The 15,885-nt window shown below is 41.7% G+C and overlaps 1 protein-coding gene across 4 annotated transcripts in view; it reads right to left on the bottom strand.

Moving 5' to 3' along the window:
* The window catches only part of UNC13B (unc-13 homolog B (C. elegans)), a 191,253-nt gene that overhangs the window by 17,113 nt on the left and 158,255 nt on the right, over positions 1 to 15,885 (bottom strand). For 2 of the 4 annotated variants that reach the window (XM_012721450.1, XM_012721451.1), the window contains exons 11-22: positions 13,985 to 14,031; positions 12,569 to 12,647; positions 11,174 to 11,179; positions 10,305 to 10,379; positions 9,627 to 9,846; positions 8,562 to 8,789; positions 7,807 to 7,948; positions 5,892 to 6,061; positions 5,334 to 5,449; positions 4,862 to 5,025; positions 2,107 to 2,257; positions 879 to 947 (exon numbers count right to left, since the gene is read on the bottom strand). In XM_012721450.1, the coding sequence (XP_012576904.1) occupies positions 879 to 947; positions 2,107 to 2,257; positions 4,862 to 5,025; positions 5,334 to 5,449; positions 5,892 to 6,061; positions 7,807 to 7,948; positions 8,562 to 8,789; positions 9,627 to 9,846; positions 10,305 to 10,379; positions 11,174 to 11,179; positions 12,569 to 12,647; positions 13,985 to 14,031 (1,467 nt within the window). The remainder of the gene's footprint in view (positions 1 to 878; positions 948 to 2,106; positions 2,258 to 4,861; positions 5,026 to 5,333; positions 5,450 to 5,891; positions 6,062 to 7,806; positions 7,949 to 8,561; positions 8,790 to 9,626; positions 9,847 to 10,304; positions 10,380 to 11,173; positions 11,180 to 12,568; positions 12,648 to 13,984; positions 14,032 to 15,885) is intronic. The other 2 variants (XM_004677763.2, XM_004677762.2) reach the window with 1 other exon arrangement.

Here is a 15,885-nt window from a genome sequence, read left to right as displayed (position 1 = left end):
ACCCATCACAGGTATTTACCATTCTCTTACACCTACTTCCACCCTCCATTTTAGGAATGGACAAGCTCTCAACTACAAATTACTAGCCGAAGACAAGTTACTGTATCTCCTCTTAGTGGGATTCTAATATCTCCCCTGGAAAATGAGGTAAGTATGGAAAAATGCAAGAAACAAAAGTAATTATCTGTTTTTTTAATATAATAGTTTATTTTTACATCATTTTGTGACTTTTTCCATCTCACTTGTAATCCCCGTGGGCTTCCCATCACCAAGTTACCCATGTGCCATCACCATAGTCCAGTGTATTTCCCTCCCCCACTGTTTTTGATCCCATTCCCTACTCCATCCCCACAAAATGTCTCTGGTATATAGCTGTTCATTATTATTATTATTTTCTCGCCTGGTCTGTTATACTCCTACTATGAGTGAAACCATCTGGTATTTTTCCTTTTCTTTCTGGCTTATTTCACTAAGTATGATCTTTTCTAGCTCCATCCATGTTGCTGCAAAAGGCATGTGTTTATTTTTTTTGGTTGCTGAGTAATATTCCAGTAATTATCTGTTTTTAAAGGAGCATTTCTGGAAAAGATCATCTTCAGAATTCCTAATGAGAAAGTCACTAGTGACTTTGGTAGAGTAATGTGCGTGGAGTTGGAAAGTCAACAGTCTATAAAAAGTAGCCACACCTGCTGCTATTTATTCACTTCATGGCATTCAGAGTTGGAGAGCAACAGGTGTCAGTGAGTTAGGCCATATGTGTGATGACAAAGACCAGTTTTTCTTGCTTTTGATCTTTACGACAAAGATTGGCCTACAGTCTCTCTATACAGAGCTTGATGTTTTCTGTAATCCCACCCCACAGCCATGTCTTCACTCACCCTGTATGTAGACAGGTCAATTCTCAGTGAATTGTGCAGCTGGTCCAGTAGTTTTACAAACCTCTCTTTCTGAGGGTGGAGAACAAATAATAGGTGAAAGAAAAATTTTTCTAAGCCCCCCCCAGACTGTTTTAGAAACAGAACTGTCTCTGGTTGAGGATATAGTGGGCTGGGAATCCAATCCTACTCCTGCCCATGTGAGGTAAGTAACAAACAGTGTAAAAGAGAAATGGGATGGGAGGTCCCTGTTCCATCTCTTAGCACCTCTGTCTCAAGATGGAGAATCTTCTCCCATTGACAAAAGGAAGTCCGTGGGAGAGAAAACAGCTTATCTATAGAAACAGTCCACAGGAGGTAACCAGTGTACACCCCTTCCTTTGAGAATCCTAATGCATCTTAGTTATATGGGAGGAAACTCCAAACATATTCTCTAATTGTTTCTGAGTCTACCGTCTTTTGACTTATTTGAGGTAGCTCACAGTCAAGCACTGATGATTGACAGGAGGGGAAAAACTGCATTTGGAAGGTGGCCAGGCATATATTGTGGTGGGAAAGGGGGGTAGGAAAGAGTCGGAATCCACATTATATCTCTTAGTTCATACATTTTTAATGCTATGATAAATAACAGGTATCATTTTAAAAGTTAATTTTAATAGAAAAGATATAATTAAAAGTAGAATCATGTCTTTAGGCTGTCTGTAACATTTAGAATTCAAATTAATAATTATCTTGGACGTCAAACATGCAAAGTGCCTGAAAACAGACTCTGGTGTACACCAGTATCCTCACTTAGGCAGCAGTCTGATACAAACTTAAGTGGTATGAATCTGTCAGAGAGAGACTGAATAAATAACAGGAAAAGGTCTACCTTCAAGAATGAGGAACATGGTAATTCAATCAGGTTGCTGGCTTAGAGAGGTTCTGCCTAAGTTCAGCTAGCACAACTCTCCCTCACCCCCAAACCATAGTGTGTGGTGTTCTGCTACCTTCTCTCATTTATCTATGTCTGAGGATGGTCTATTGGGACAGACTATAAATCCATAAGGTAGTAAGGAGAGTCTATTAGCAGAATTAATTAATATATATTCACAAGGAAACATGATTCACCTATCAAGTTGGCAGCTACTAGAATTTAGGTATATCAATAAACTCTATAGTACTGACTATAAAAACTCAAACTTTATTAACTGGTAACAAATGGGTACATATGTTTTCAGATCACACTCACCCCAAAGTTGGAGGCTGCAAAGCGATCAGATGCAGAGACATTCGTGGAGGCTGTTGTGTGGGCATAATAGGCATTGATGTTGGCCAGTAAGGTGCTCATGACTGCTGGTACACCAGGACACATGTACTTGGATGACAAACAAGCAAAGTGCCTGAAAAACAGCACATTCACTTTCACAACTCTTCAGAACTTGCTCCAAAAGCCAAGTAACCAAAAGATCTCCCTGCTGTGTGTGAAATTTTCAATCACCTTGGCAAACAAAGACCTTCATAATTTATTCACTCAAATGTATAGTCAGTGAACACCTGTCATGTGCCAGGACCCTTGCTAAGCAGAAATGTGAAAGCCTAGCAGAAAAAGCAAATGCCAATAAAAAGCAAAGTCAATAATCCAAAGGTATTCTATGCAAAAACACTGGAACTCTACAGGAAGATCATCTAAATCAGAATGTCTGAGGACTAGATGGGAGTAGAAAAAGAATTCCCAAAGAGCTGTTTAACCAAGTTTTAGAGTAGTAGCAAGAATTAATCAGATGAAATATGCAGGTGAAAGGAAACTGCATTGCAATGACAAATATATTCATGAGAGAGTAACTCATTTGGGAAACCTTTGTTATTGTTACTGTTCAGATGACCATAGAGAACTAACAAGAAATGAGAAGGAAAAAGTAAGAAGAGAATAAACAACAAGCATTTATCCTAAATGCTCCAGTAAAATTTTAAATAAAGAAGCAATGTGATCAAATTCATTTTTCAGAAAGGCCATTTTGACAATGAGTTGAAAAAGAAGACTTAGAGGGATAAAACTAAGTCAGGGGCCCTCCCTGGTGGCGCAGCGGGTTAAAGCACTGCACTAAGAAACTAAAGAGCCGCTTCCGCATGAGTTCGATTCCTGCCTGCCCCGGAGGTGACCACATGGCGTGGCAGACCTCTCCTGACCCGCCCGCTGCTCCCCTCAGCAGTGTGCTTAGTCGATCTGCCTGTTCTGCTTCCCGCTCTGTCTCTGGTGAATCCTCTCACCCTCCGCATCTCTGGCCTGTACCCCAGTTCTGTACGAATAAATAAATAAATCTTTAAAAAAAAAAAAAAAAAACTAAGTCAGAAAGACCAACTGAAGAATTAATGCGATCACCAGAAAATAAGTAATGAAGCACTAAATTGGACAGGGAAATATCAATAGTTAAGAGCACAGACTCTAAGGCCAGACTGTAGATTTGAATCTCAGTTCAATCCTTCACTCAGTACATAAATTATTTGCATTTATTACCTATATAACTGATTACATAATATGTAAATTATAATGTATTACATAAATTAACCTCGACTTATCTATGCCTCCACTTTCTTATGTGCAAAACAGGAAAAACAATGATGTCTGCCTCACCAGGTTTATAGGAGGATTAATGAGTTAACATTCCTGAAGTGCTTAGGACAGTGCCTGGCACATAAGGAAATCCTATATAGGAGCTGTGGTTGTTATTATTGAGCTATAGCAGATATGATAAATTGAAAATGTATCTTGAAGACAGAATCTAGAGGTTTTAGATTGACGGGATATTGGGAATTAAAAATCAGTAATAAAAAAGAAAAGTTTAGGTTGACTTAGAAGTAGAAAATCTTTCCATTTACTAAAGTAGGGAATAGAAAACAAGAAGATTTGATGGCGATTATACTGATGAGATTTTTGCCATGCTGAGTTTGCAATGTGTGTGGGAATACCCAGGGAGCAGACTAAAGTAGATCTCAAACTCAGAAAAAGGTGTGATCTGTAGAGATATCGTGGCCCAGAAGTAGTGGTCAAGGTCTCAAACTTGGATGAAATCATTCCAGGGGAGTGAACAGAGTTAAGAATGCAGACCAGCCATCTCAAATCTCATTCCTTACCACGTTTTTGTCCTCCATCTACATTGAACTTCTTGCAATTCCTTGACTCTATGGTCTATTTCACCTTCACAATGCTCACATACCTATCAGAGATACTCTCCCTCCTTTTCTCTATTTCAAGACTCAATTCAGGTGTCCATTCGCTCTCATACCTTCCCTAAAATTTAGAAGATCTCATAATAGTCTGTGATTCCAATTACCATAGTACTTACCACATTCTATTGAAACTGTCAGTTTTTCAGTTTGCTGACATGTCTACCTGCTAGACTCAGTTCTCCAATAACAGAGACTTCCATCTTACCCAGCAAGTAGCACTATATATGACACAAAGTCTCAATTAAAAGTTTATAGAATAAATAAAGTATAGCCAGGGCAATAGCTACCCTCTGCATTCCTAGGGCTGCTTCCTGTACACAGGTTAATAGCAGCCTCATCAACAAATAAGCTACACCTCTTCTTATTGCAGGCAGGAATATTTGATATGATAGTCTCGGTCAGCTCCAGACACAGTTGCTTTCCTTGTTTAGTGTCTACTCTGACTCTCAAAAAAATCTATGCAAGCTTTCCTGTCACACACACAAATACATGTGCATGCATGCCCTGCCTGCCCAGACCTGTATGTGTGGGCACACTGGTCTCTGCATACTGTCCTATCGTACTCTGCATACTTTTCCTCTCCCATTTCTCAAGGCCGAACTGATAAACACACTCCCTTCATATACATCCCTTATTTGCCTTGGGTATAGACCAACCCACCTCACACAGCTCAGAGAAGAAAGCAATGAATCACTGCACACTACTCCAACTAAGAACCCGTCCACCCTGTCAGTATGCCTTCATTAACCTCTCCCAAAAGCCCAAAGGAGCCTCACGTCATGGCCTGATATATGGATTCGATGCCATAGCGCATAGCAAATTCATCCACAATTTCTTGGGCCGTCTCATCAAAGTACACCTTCCATGCATCATCTCCTCGAGCCTCAGGGATCCGGACTCCTCCACTGCCCTGAATGTCTGTGAGGTAATGGAAAAGGTTCTGCCAGAGAGGACAAAGGAAAGAATTAAATATATATCAAAACCAAATCCAAAACATGACAGTAGTCTGGGAGGATGTGATTAGGGTCCCATAGCAAGTCTGCCCTGGAAGTCATTGCTCAGTTCCTCCCGGTACCCTCATGGGCTGTGCTCACATTAGTGAGAGCACTGAGGCTGGGATAGGCACTTGGGCTGTCCAGTACAAAACAGAAGCCACGGACAAAATAGAAAAACAGGTCCCAGCTTTTCAACCATTTAGTAGCCTATCTCATTACAAAGGGCCCTTCCTTCTAGCAAACGCTGGCTCACCTCATGGAGACACGTATACTGCACATGATAGGGGGCTACTTTCTCTTCCCCCTTGATTTCCACACTGATTTGTAGTCGTATGGCCCCTGAGACCGCTGATTTGTCTGTTCTCTTTTCTAAGAAAGAAAGAAGTCTGGAGATTGACATCAATGCAAAAACAGACAGTTTACACAGTCCTCATCTGGCTTAACCTGAGTAGAAGGAAATGCTGATCCAAGAGTGAATTCACTCCAGTAGCCATGTACTCCATAAATACCCCAGAACTTGTTAGGGAGATCAATAGGATCATCTGAGGGAATACCCCTAAATACATTAGAAATGACTTTGAAAGTTAATTAGAGCCTTCAGAAACCTGGAGAGGGTCCAGTGAAAGTGAATTTTAGTCACCTCCACTTATTTATCCCCCACCTCTACCTATAATAGGTTCTCTGCAGGTAAAGAAGGCTCTGTGTAGAAGTATGTTTTGGGACTGAATAGCAGTTTTAGGAGATAGGCTTTTCTCCAGATTCCTCATTTCATGTCTTTTCCCAGCAACTTTCCCTGGTCTGGTTTCCTTACCCAGATTGTACCAGACGTCCATCTCGCCACTTAGTGTCCGAACCTCGATGATGGTTTGGCCAAGGAAATCATCAGACTCTCGTTTTAGCCGTTGCTTTACTCTTGATTTGATGTCATCATCCTCATCCCATACACGTACCTTAATGCGGTCAGAAGAGTTGTGGCATTCACTATGATAGAATTAGACAGGTTCTATTAAGGAATAGGCCCAAAAGCCCTCATTCCTGTCACTTTCAATTCCCTTCCCAAAGCTCCATCAACAGTACTTGAAGCCCTGCAGAGGAAGAGGAGGAGTCAGAGAACAGTGGTGCAAAGTTCCAACTAAGTCAAACTACCCCAGTGTTTGGCTCTCCATTCCTCAGCTTGGGTGGTTCCAGTAGCAATCTATTCTTTTCTTCCCCGGAAGGAGAAGGGTAATTAGGGACAATTCTGATTTTTTATGCAACAACCAACATATCAGTAGCACCAACAGGAAAACTGGACAGGTGCCACAGAGGCATAGTAAACAATTTCTAAGTCTCCTCTTCAGAGTCTTTTATGAAGTCAGTAAAGGCATTAATGTTTATGGCATGCCCATCAAGTGCTATCTGCTTAGCTTTCTACCTAACTTCCCATCTACTTAAGAGTGTGCTTAGTAAACTTCTATCACTCTAAAAACCCACAGGTCATTTCTTCTAGGTGTTTGCGTTGGAGAAAGGAGCTTGCCTATGTTCCCACAGCACGAAGGCATGTTCTCCTTACCCAGAAGTTGTTTCTGGGGTTCTAGTGCCACACCTAAAGCTAAAGTTGCACTCAGCAAGATGTGCAGCTCTTTCCTTGTGTTCTCAAAAGTATCTCTGCATGTTCCATTAAAATAATTTAGTATAATTACTGGTATACTGAAAAATAATAGACAAATGTACAGTAACCTTCTTAAAGTTGGGGATTATCTTATTTATACATTTTAAGATATACAATATCATGTATTATGTCTTGTCTAGACACAATATAAAAGCTTAATAAATTGTTTACGTAATGAGTGGAAATGGGAAAAACTTACACAGGGCCAATAATTTAGAACTAATTATAAGAAGTCTTCAGAGAGGGAGAAAAAAAAAAAAGAGCAAAGCAGGCCCAATGAATTACAGTGTGGAACTATGGGTATATTGGTGGTGGGCATGGTTTAGAAAATTTATGTCTGAAGGAGTGTGATCCTATACCTCTGAATCATATATAGTGTTGTAAAACTGATGTTACCTCACTTAAATAAAATAAAGTTAAAAAAAAAAAACCACCTGTATGAATAAAAGGGGAAAGAAAGGATTTAAGAGCGAGCCATCCAAATTCTCAGACAGTTATTCTCCCCAGCACCTCTTGCCTCTGGTTGGAGATTATTCATAACTATGCTCCAATCTCTTTCCATATGAGTTGTGCAAGGAGCCAACAGAAGGTCTCGAGATAGCCAGCTCTTATCTAGCCCTAGATCTTAAGTTTGATAAAGTATCTGAATTCTCTAGGCTCTAAGTTCTGAGAAAATGGAAACAACTTCAGACCCAGATTTCTATACTCAAGCCAGAATTACCCAGTTGTAGAAAAGAGATATTCTTTCCCCACTCCCTAGAAAAACCTAACCTTTTCTAGGCATGATGTTAGGGCTGGGAGGTATACAACAGAAAAGTCCGGTCCTGGTTCTTCATTAAGCAGCAGTAAAATCTTCTCAACGATTAAAAATAAAAAGGTCATTCATGGTTTATGTAAAGTAATCCTCATACAAAGTCCATGGAAGAAATGGCTATTGCTTAGTTAAGGCATTTGTGAAGTAAGTTTTTTTCACTGCCTTTGCCCCTTCCCTTTTAGGGTCCTAGCATATAATAAAAAGACTTATTGCTGCTCCTAAAATAAACAAACTCCCAAGACAAAGCTCTCTGTGACTTACAAATGGAACTTCTCCTCCCAAATAGGATTCAGGTTCCCAAAGATGGTCTTGGTACGCTTCTTGGTTTTACCCACTTGCACAGTCACATAAGGATCACTGGATCCTGTCTTGTCCTTAGCTTGTAGGCCTTGGGCACACATCACTGCAAGCCAAACGTACACAGAAGGTAACTTCAGATTATGTTCCAGAAGTCAGAGTCTTCCATACTGCATTGTTTTCCATCTTAGAGCAGCCTCTATCTTTTTTTTTGTACAAGAACCTTACTCTTTTCATGCCTCCACATCTATCTTTAGTCCTAAGCTATCAGCCTTTCCCAGAACCTACTTCAAGAATTCCACCTCCCCACTGAAACTGGAACAGACCATTTACTTCTACATTGGTCCTTACTCCCTCTGATATATGTACATTTCTACCACATCCACCAGCTAGAAAGCCACTGGTTAACTATTCCTTGACCTCCTGTCTCCCTTTCCCCCCACCCCTTGCTCCTGTAATATGAGAATGTTAACCATCTTTATATTATCAGATTGTTACCAAATCCTGTATCAGCATACTATTGTTTGCTGGTACCAGTCTTGCTCTCCTAATACCCTCCTGCATCTGGGTCTAGGAGAGGGGGACCGATGAAAAAAGAGGACCTCTTTTTTCTCCTTAGTTATATCTTCCTTCTCCCCAGCCCCCTGCTCCCTTGTGCTCAGGTGGTTTCTTTCCTCTAGCCTAAGCCTTCCTGCCCTCTTCAACTATGGCCTGCTTACCAGTGATGGTAATCTTGGCAGACCATTTAGAGGTGCCATCCAGCACACTCTGTTTCACTGTTTTCATCTGTTGTACATGGGCAACTTTGGTCACAGTGAAGACATCTCGAATAACTTCAAAGATCTCTGGCTTATTCCGCTCTCGGATCTTCATGCGGTCCTTCAGGGCCATGATTATGTTCTGGGTCCGATCCTCAGCTCCATGTTTAGAGCTCTTTTCTGCGGCCCCTGAAGGAGGTCAAAGACAAAAAGCAGGGCTGTCCAATGGGCCACCTATCAAGACCAAAGGTCAGGCTGAAGAATGGGGTCAGGGAGGGGTGACTGAACTGTGAGAGAAGCTTAAGATTGTGGTATCTCTGGGAAAAGTTAATCACTGCAAGGCCTCCTGGAGTTTAATGTTTAGCTAGCAGAGTTAAAAATACAACTCAGATGGTAGCCAAAACTTGGTTAAAAATAAGGGGTGGGCGATGCTTAGTGAAATAAGCCAGGAAAAAAAAAATACCGGATGGTTTCACTCACAGCAGGATTATAAAGGACCAGGCAAGAAAATAATAATAATAATGAGCCACTATATACAAGAGACATTTTACAGGAGTGGATGGGATCAAAAATGGTGGGGGGAGGAAAGTACACTGGACTATGGTGATGGCACACTATAACAAATGTAATAGAATGAAAATGAAAACAATGAACAACTATAAACCAGAGACATTTTATGGAGATGGGAGGGGGAATGGGATTGGAACTGAGATGGGAAGAGTGCACTGAACTGTGGTAATGGCACACGGGTGAATTGTGATCCCGTGGGGATTACAACTGAGATGGAAAAATGCACAAAATGAAGAATAATGTAATAATAATAATAATAATAAAGGAAAGGAAAAAAAGACCTCTTATTTGAAAGGGCACTGGTCCTCAACTCAGTGCCCTACTTTCTCCGAAAAGCAAAGAACCTCAATCAGATAGACTAGAGGGACAATCCAATCATCCTAGCTCTCTGTTGTCAGACTAATTTGGAGAGGCCTGATGTTCCTGCTTCCCACCCCGTCCCAAAGGACCACTTACGCTGCAAGCAGTCGGCATTGAGCAGGTCCTGGCACTTCTCATGGCACTTGACTCCACATTCACTGCAGCGCATGCCCTGCCGGGCAATGCCCCAGAGCAGGCCTTCACACTCATAGCAGTAGGTTGGGGTCGTGGCGGTCCAAACCTCAAAGTTGTGGGGTGTGGTGCACGAGATCGGGTAGATTAAGGCCTGCAGGGTTTTCTTATACACATGGGATTTCTGAAAGACACATAACCCATCGCCCCACCATCATCTAACAGTGACCTTAGGGTTCTAACAGAACCAGGACCCTGGCTTTTCTTCTGAAAGTGTAAGAGATGCTCTAGCCTAGCCCAGCCCAACCTCTAGCCTGGTGGGAGGTTCCCAGTGTATCGTGTTCCCGGTCATCCATGATGGCTGACCTGAATGCTTTATCTGAGTTTTGTCCCAGCATTTACACTTTCTCATAGTACTGAAGTCCACCATAAAATGCTGAATGCAGTAGTCACTTACTCCAGCATGAAACTTAGACTTAACCCTGGTCTGGACGCTTGCCTTTCCCAATTTGGAAAACTGACACTAGATGTTCACTGTTTTGTTAATGATGCCCAACATTCTTTAATTCCAATTTAAATGACTATAGAGATGACTGTCATGCCTTAGGTCAGTGGATTCATGAAACCCCATGGGTCACTTACCAAATCTTCATCCTTGAGAGAGGTACGTGTAGCCATTGCAGAAGTAATTCCTGCTTTCCGGGACTGGACCAGTGACTGTGAGAGAAGACCTGATGTCAGCCCTGGCTACCACCACAGGCTGGCAAAGTCGTGGGGAGGGAGTTTTTGTGACCAAAGCTTCTTGATTTTAGCTTACTACCTTCTCTCTATTTTTACTTTTCACTGACAAGGATTACCCACGAGTAGTTCCAGGTTAAGTGTCCCAAGTTAAGATCCAAACCCAAGCCCTCATGGAGACTGCTCTGACAATGTTAGAATTACACTTATCTCAGGGTACCTACAATACAAAGAGATTCTCTTTAATACAATTTTTAGGCATTCTGCCCACAGAAATTCCTTATTTATAGGAAGGGAAAGGAAAATAAAAAGTTTAGAATTACAGTAGGAAATAGGTCATTAAAGGCATAGACACACAACCTTATGAAGTCATATTCAAGAACCATCTCTACAAACATTAAGTCCATGCCATCTTCTAACCCCTTATATCATCCCATGTCCGCACAGGTGGCTACAGATATCAGTAGTCCAAATGAGCAGGGAATTTGGCAAATGAAAGGATCAACAGTCATAGTAAAATCAAGCAGGGCAGGCGTTAAAAAACGGAAAGCTGGGATGTCCCTGCAAGCCAGACTCAGATAAAGGGCCCCTGAATATTTCACTTAAAACTCAAGTTTTAGAAGCAACCCCTGGAGAGGCTTATGGTTCTTCTAAGGCAGTGGACAGACAGAATAATAATATCAGCCTAAGCAGGAGGAACAGCTAGGAGGCACCCAGATGGCTTGGGATGTAGACTCTGAAAGGACGGAAGGGGGAGCTCTGGAGACACTCACCATAGCCTGCACAGAGGAAAGCATAGAAAGGAACAACATAATGTTAAAGCCCCTACAGGGGCATGAAAATGCTCAGAGACAATTAAGAGGTTCTTCCCCAGAGTCAAAAGTAGGGAACACACCCCAGCCCTCCCACCCCCAGGTTTCTTCCCACTGAATGTTCTCTTTAACCCATGCAGCCAGCTAAGGCTCAAGGTCTAGGTCTCCTACTCTAAGGAGTTATGCCATAAAATTAAATATAGGCAAGGTTTAAAAACTTTGGAAGGCAAATAATAAGGTAATAATAAGTTAAAATATCATCCAATTAGTTAAGCAAAGAAAAGCTGGTGAACAAGGAGGGGGCAGAAGATGAGAAAAAGTAGGAAAAAAATGAAGAAGAGAAAAGAGTAAATGGAAGATGGTGAAACAAAGTACTAAAGGAAAACAGATGACATCCAACCAACTCAATAAGGGTTGGAAAAGGTGCATTAGAAAGGGGAGAAAGAAAGAAGAGGAGATAAACAGAAAGTAGGAAAAGAAGAAATGACAAAGAGAAAAATGGCAAAGGATACTTTCTTTAACCAACTAAGGAGGGAAACTGGTGGGGGGGGGAATGGGGGGTGGGAAGAGAGCAGAAAATGGAGGAGAAATGGGAAAAGGGAAGAATAGAGGGGAAAAGTTAGACCAAATAGGAAGAAAAACAGAAGAAAACAGGAGTAGAGAATGGTAATAAGGGTTTAATTCTTACATGTAGTTTTAGAGCTCTGGGAGAGCCTGGACCCCACTCCAGAGCCCCCAACCCCAAACCCACAAGACTATGGGAAATTCCTTGATCTGATCCCCAGATACCTCAAATGAGAACTTTGAGTCATCAGGAGGTCCCGAGAACAGCTTTAACACCTAAGCCTGTTTCAATTTAATTCTACAACTTTAATTTAATTCTACAACTTTTAATCATTACCTTTCAGTATCAACACTGAGTTAAGGTTAGGGGTACAGAGATAGTCCTATGTCTTGGGAGACTTTGATTTGACCTCCAAGAGGGAGCCATGCTTAACACACAATAAACTAAGTCAAAGCTAGAGAAAATTTTTATTCCATGTCATCAAAAAAGATGGTGGATATTCCCCGAGGAGCTTGAAACAAAAAATAAAATTACCCTGGAGGCCAGTTGTTAGGGTCCATGCCACATATGTTTCAGGTAAGAGCCTGAACTAATGAAAAACCTTGGGTTATGATGAGTAAGTAAGGTAAAACAGGCCCCAACTGAAGCTATCAATAATTCTCAGTGAGGCTTTAAATTATCAGACTGATATGTGTCACTAAATAGATCATTGCCGGTCCTGATAGTTTAGCTAAAGCTCAGTGTGGGATACCAAGGCTACAGCCTCTACCTGCATAAGAATCTCAACTCACCAAATCACTGACAAGTGGCAGTGGCTTCTTTCTGCGTAGATCTGGCATGCTGTCAATGCCATAGAGCCCTCCAGCAGGCCTGAGGAGAGAAGAAAATATATCAAGACCTTCAGTCTTGCCTTGAGTTGTTGGCAGTTCACTGGTCCATTCTGTTCTATTCTCCATTTATGTCACTTTCCCTCTCCCCAGAGGAATATTACCTGTCCTCTATCAGGTCCTTTGCAATAGATAAAGAAGGCACAAAAAAAAGGTAATGGGATGATGTACATAGAGTCTGCCTTCAGAATCTTCTATGGTTTTTAGTCAAGGCCTAGGAGCTCTTTTATCTTTATAGTGACAGCTGAAGGCAAATCAGCTTATCTGAAGAACCTTGTGCTTCACAAGGCAAGGTGGGCTTGGTAGGAGTATGGGGGATCCTCCCCATACTCAGGCCAAAGGCACTGATCCCCGAAGATAAGTATTTACAATCATTAGGAAACAAGGCAAAAGGATTGCTCTAGAAGTAATTGGTGCCACAATTTTGGAACTAATTCTAAAGACTATAATATGTACCACCTAAGCCAAGAAGTTTCTGTGCCATAAGTAAACTTTTGACAAAAGAATAAAGGGTAGCTAATTTATGTGATTAAAAAGACAAATTACAAGGAATAGACAATATAAAAATGTAGCAGTTAACTTTATGATCTGATCTTTTGTCTTTCCTAGCCACAAGGGAGAAAAGGCAGTCACTGAGAGTTCTAAAGTTGAAAGTCTTTTGGAGAACAAGGAAAGGAGGAAGATTCTCAGAAATAACTGGTAGTATATGTGGGGGGGGGGAAGGGGAATGAGGAGGAAGTACAAACTCTTTTAAGAGCAGTCACTCAGTCACAGGCAGCAGATGAGCAGCAGAAAATGACTCTCTGGCGCAATCACATGGGACTAAAACTCCCAGACAAGAAGCATAGACACAACACAGAGTTCATAAGGGATGTTACTTATGTCTTGACTCGAGTGGAATGGAATAAGTAGGTGACTCACAAAAGCTAAAGCAGGATGGAGTCCAGGGAGTAACTGCATGAGCCACACCATCAACAATGGAATGGAAAGAAACTGTCCCCAAATGCAGATACTTTTCCAGTTTCCTCATTCTCCCACCTAAAGGGTACATTATCATTGTGCTGGTCCAGAAACAAGAATAGAGGAATCGCAAAGCACTCAGCCGGCTCCAGCGGAACTGCTTACAAAACTCTCCCATATGCCTCTGAAAAGTTAGTCTGTACAGTTCCCTCCTCTGCCCCAGAGAACCAAACAAACCACAGTGAAACATCTTTCCCCAGGATCCATCTACAAAGCTGTCTTCCTGATGTCAGGGGAAAAGATAAAAGTTGCAAGAGAGATTATACAAAATCCATAGAAATCTTGCAGGGAATCACTTACCCTTCTGGGAGCCACTGAGACAGAGTAGGATCACCATCATCTGGAAGCTTCAAAAAGAGATAGAAAAAGTTAGACCCTGGGAAAGAGGGGTATTGCCTATAAACCAGATGGTGAGCAATAAAGGAGAAGCTCAGAGCAGTATAGGAACATTTCCCACATGGTGACATAGCCAACTTGATGTCTTAGTCAATGCTCTGACCAGCCAGAGCAACAATAGGATGCAGAAATAAGAAACACTTCATCTCTTCTTCCCCACAGAATAGGAATGATATAAGGGTTCATTGAGAATCCAGGAGTTAGGAGGCCTCCTTGGAGTATGAGAACTGCCATGACTTATATCCCCCCTCACAAGACCCATTACACTTAACAGTAAGCCAAAGCCAGGAGGAGGAACCACTTATCTCATCCTGTGACTTGACTTTGCTTGAGTTACTGCAACCCCTGACTCACTGGTACTATATAACTATATAAAACAAGAGAACCAATGGCTGATAAACACTTGGATTATCATTCTGGTGTATGTCATGAATTCTGTAATACAAAGTTGAAAAGTGAGGCACCAAATAAGTTGAGGAGGGAATAATTTGAAAAACCTTTTAAAGATTTATTTTTCATTAATATACACAAAAAATGACGAAAGTGAATCCTTAATCAGTGTGCAGAGAGTTCCAAAGTTACCAGGGCTCTCCAGAAAACCCATGGTATCAAACTCAAGAGACTTTGTGCTGGTAGATTGGGGTCTTCCTGCCCCAATTTGTTCCCCACCACCTACAATAACTTCCCTGCTTCCTGAGATCTGGGTTACAGCTAACTATCCCAAAGCAAATGAACTCCAGAACTAAGGAGACGTAAGTTGTTTAACTTTGGACAAAGGGAGGAGTTTGGGGAGAGCTAAAGGTGGGAGAAGTTATAGGCAGAATGAGGCAAGACAACAGAAAAGGGAGAAGTAGGACAAGCCAATAGTGGTTTAAAAAAAAAAAAGTAAGACTTATCCTGGGTCAGCAGTAGGCTCAAGATGAACTTTGGATTTATGGCCCTTCTCAGTAAGACTTCAGATGTCTGTTTTTCTCAAAGCTATCTGCCTACTGCCCACAGCTCTTCATGATCCCATTTCACTTCATCTGCCTCCTGCCCTGGTTCTCTGGGTGGGATGATACTGGTAAAAAGAGAGCCAGGCCCAAAAGGCAGTCAGAGGTGGTAGAATGAAATCTAAGGTTGCTTGTGATAAGTAGCCCATCCCTATATTCCTAGATCCCACTAATTTGGACTCATCTTCCTCTTGGGAACAGTCATTATACTGAGCAAATTTTAATTTCCTACCCAGAATGAGATACTTGTCAGCAACCACTGGGTTTAAAGAAACAAATCATAAAACATCTTTGGGAGCCAGGCTCCCCAAATCATACATATTTTCAGCCTAGGCTCCCCAAATCATACATATTTTCTGTTCTTTGAGAGGACAATGGGTCTGCAGAAACCTGCAGACACAAAGCATGCACACAGAGGTCACTGAAAGAAGGCCAGAGGAGTGAGACTCTGAGGGCTAGACAATGTACCTACAAGAAGTAGATACATTCATACACAGCACATACAACTTGTGCCTGAGAGAAACACAAGGTGAGAATGGATCCTGCACATAGATCTACAGATCATGTGTATACACCCATTTGGGAAGGATTCAGTTTTCACTAGAACCTGAATCAAAGGCAAAGAAAAGCTGCAGTGTCTTCAAGAACTAGTGCTTGCAGGCACAGAGCACTGGTAGACTATGCATTCACATGGCACGGGGAACCACGTCACAGGCTATAGAAGCCTGTGCTCATAGAAAAGCCAGTAAGCCTGCTTAGGAGCACAAAGTACATTCACACTTAGGGCCCCAGGCAAGAGGCACAAAATGCCTA

This window comes from Condylura cristata, unplaced genomic scaffold (assembly GCF_000260355.1).
Source record: "Condylura cristata isolate star-nosed mole 26May11 unplaced genomic scaffold, ConCri1.0 scaffold00006, whole genome shotgun sequence".
Classification (NCBI taxonomy): domain Eukaryota; kingdom Metazoa; phylum Chordata; class Mammalia; order Eulipotyphla; family Talpidae; genus Condylura; species Condylura cristata.
The sequence above is the reverse complement of the archived record's forward strand: the minus strand, read 5'-3'. Positions and strand labels throughout refer to the sequence as shown.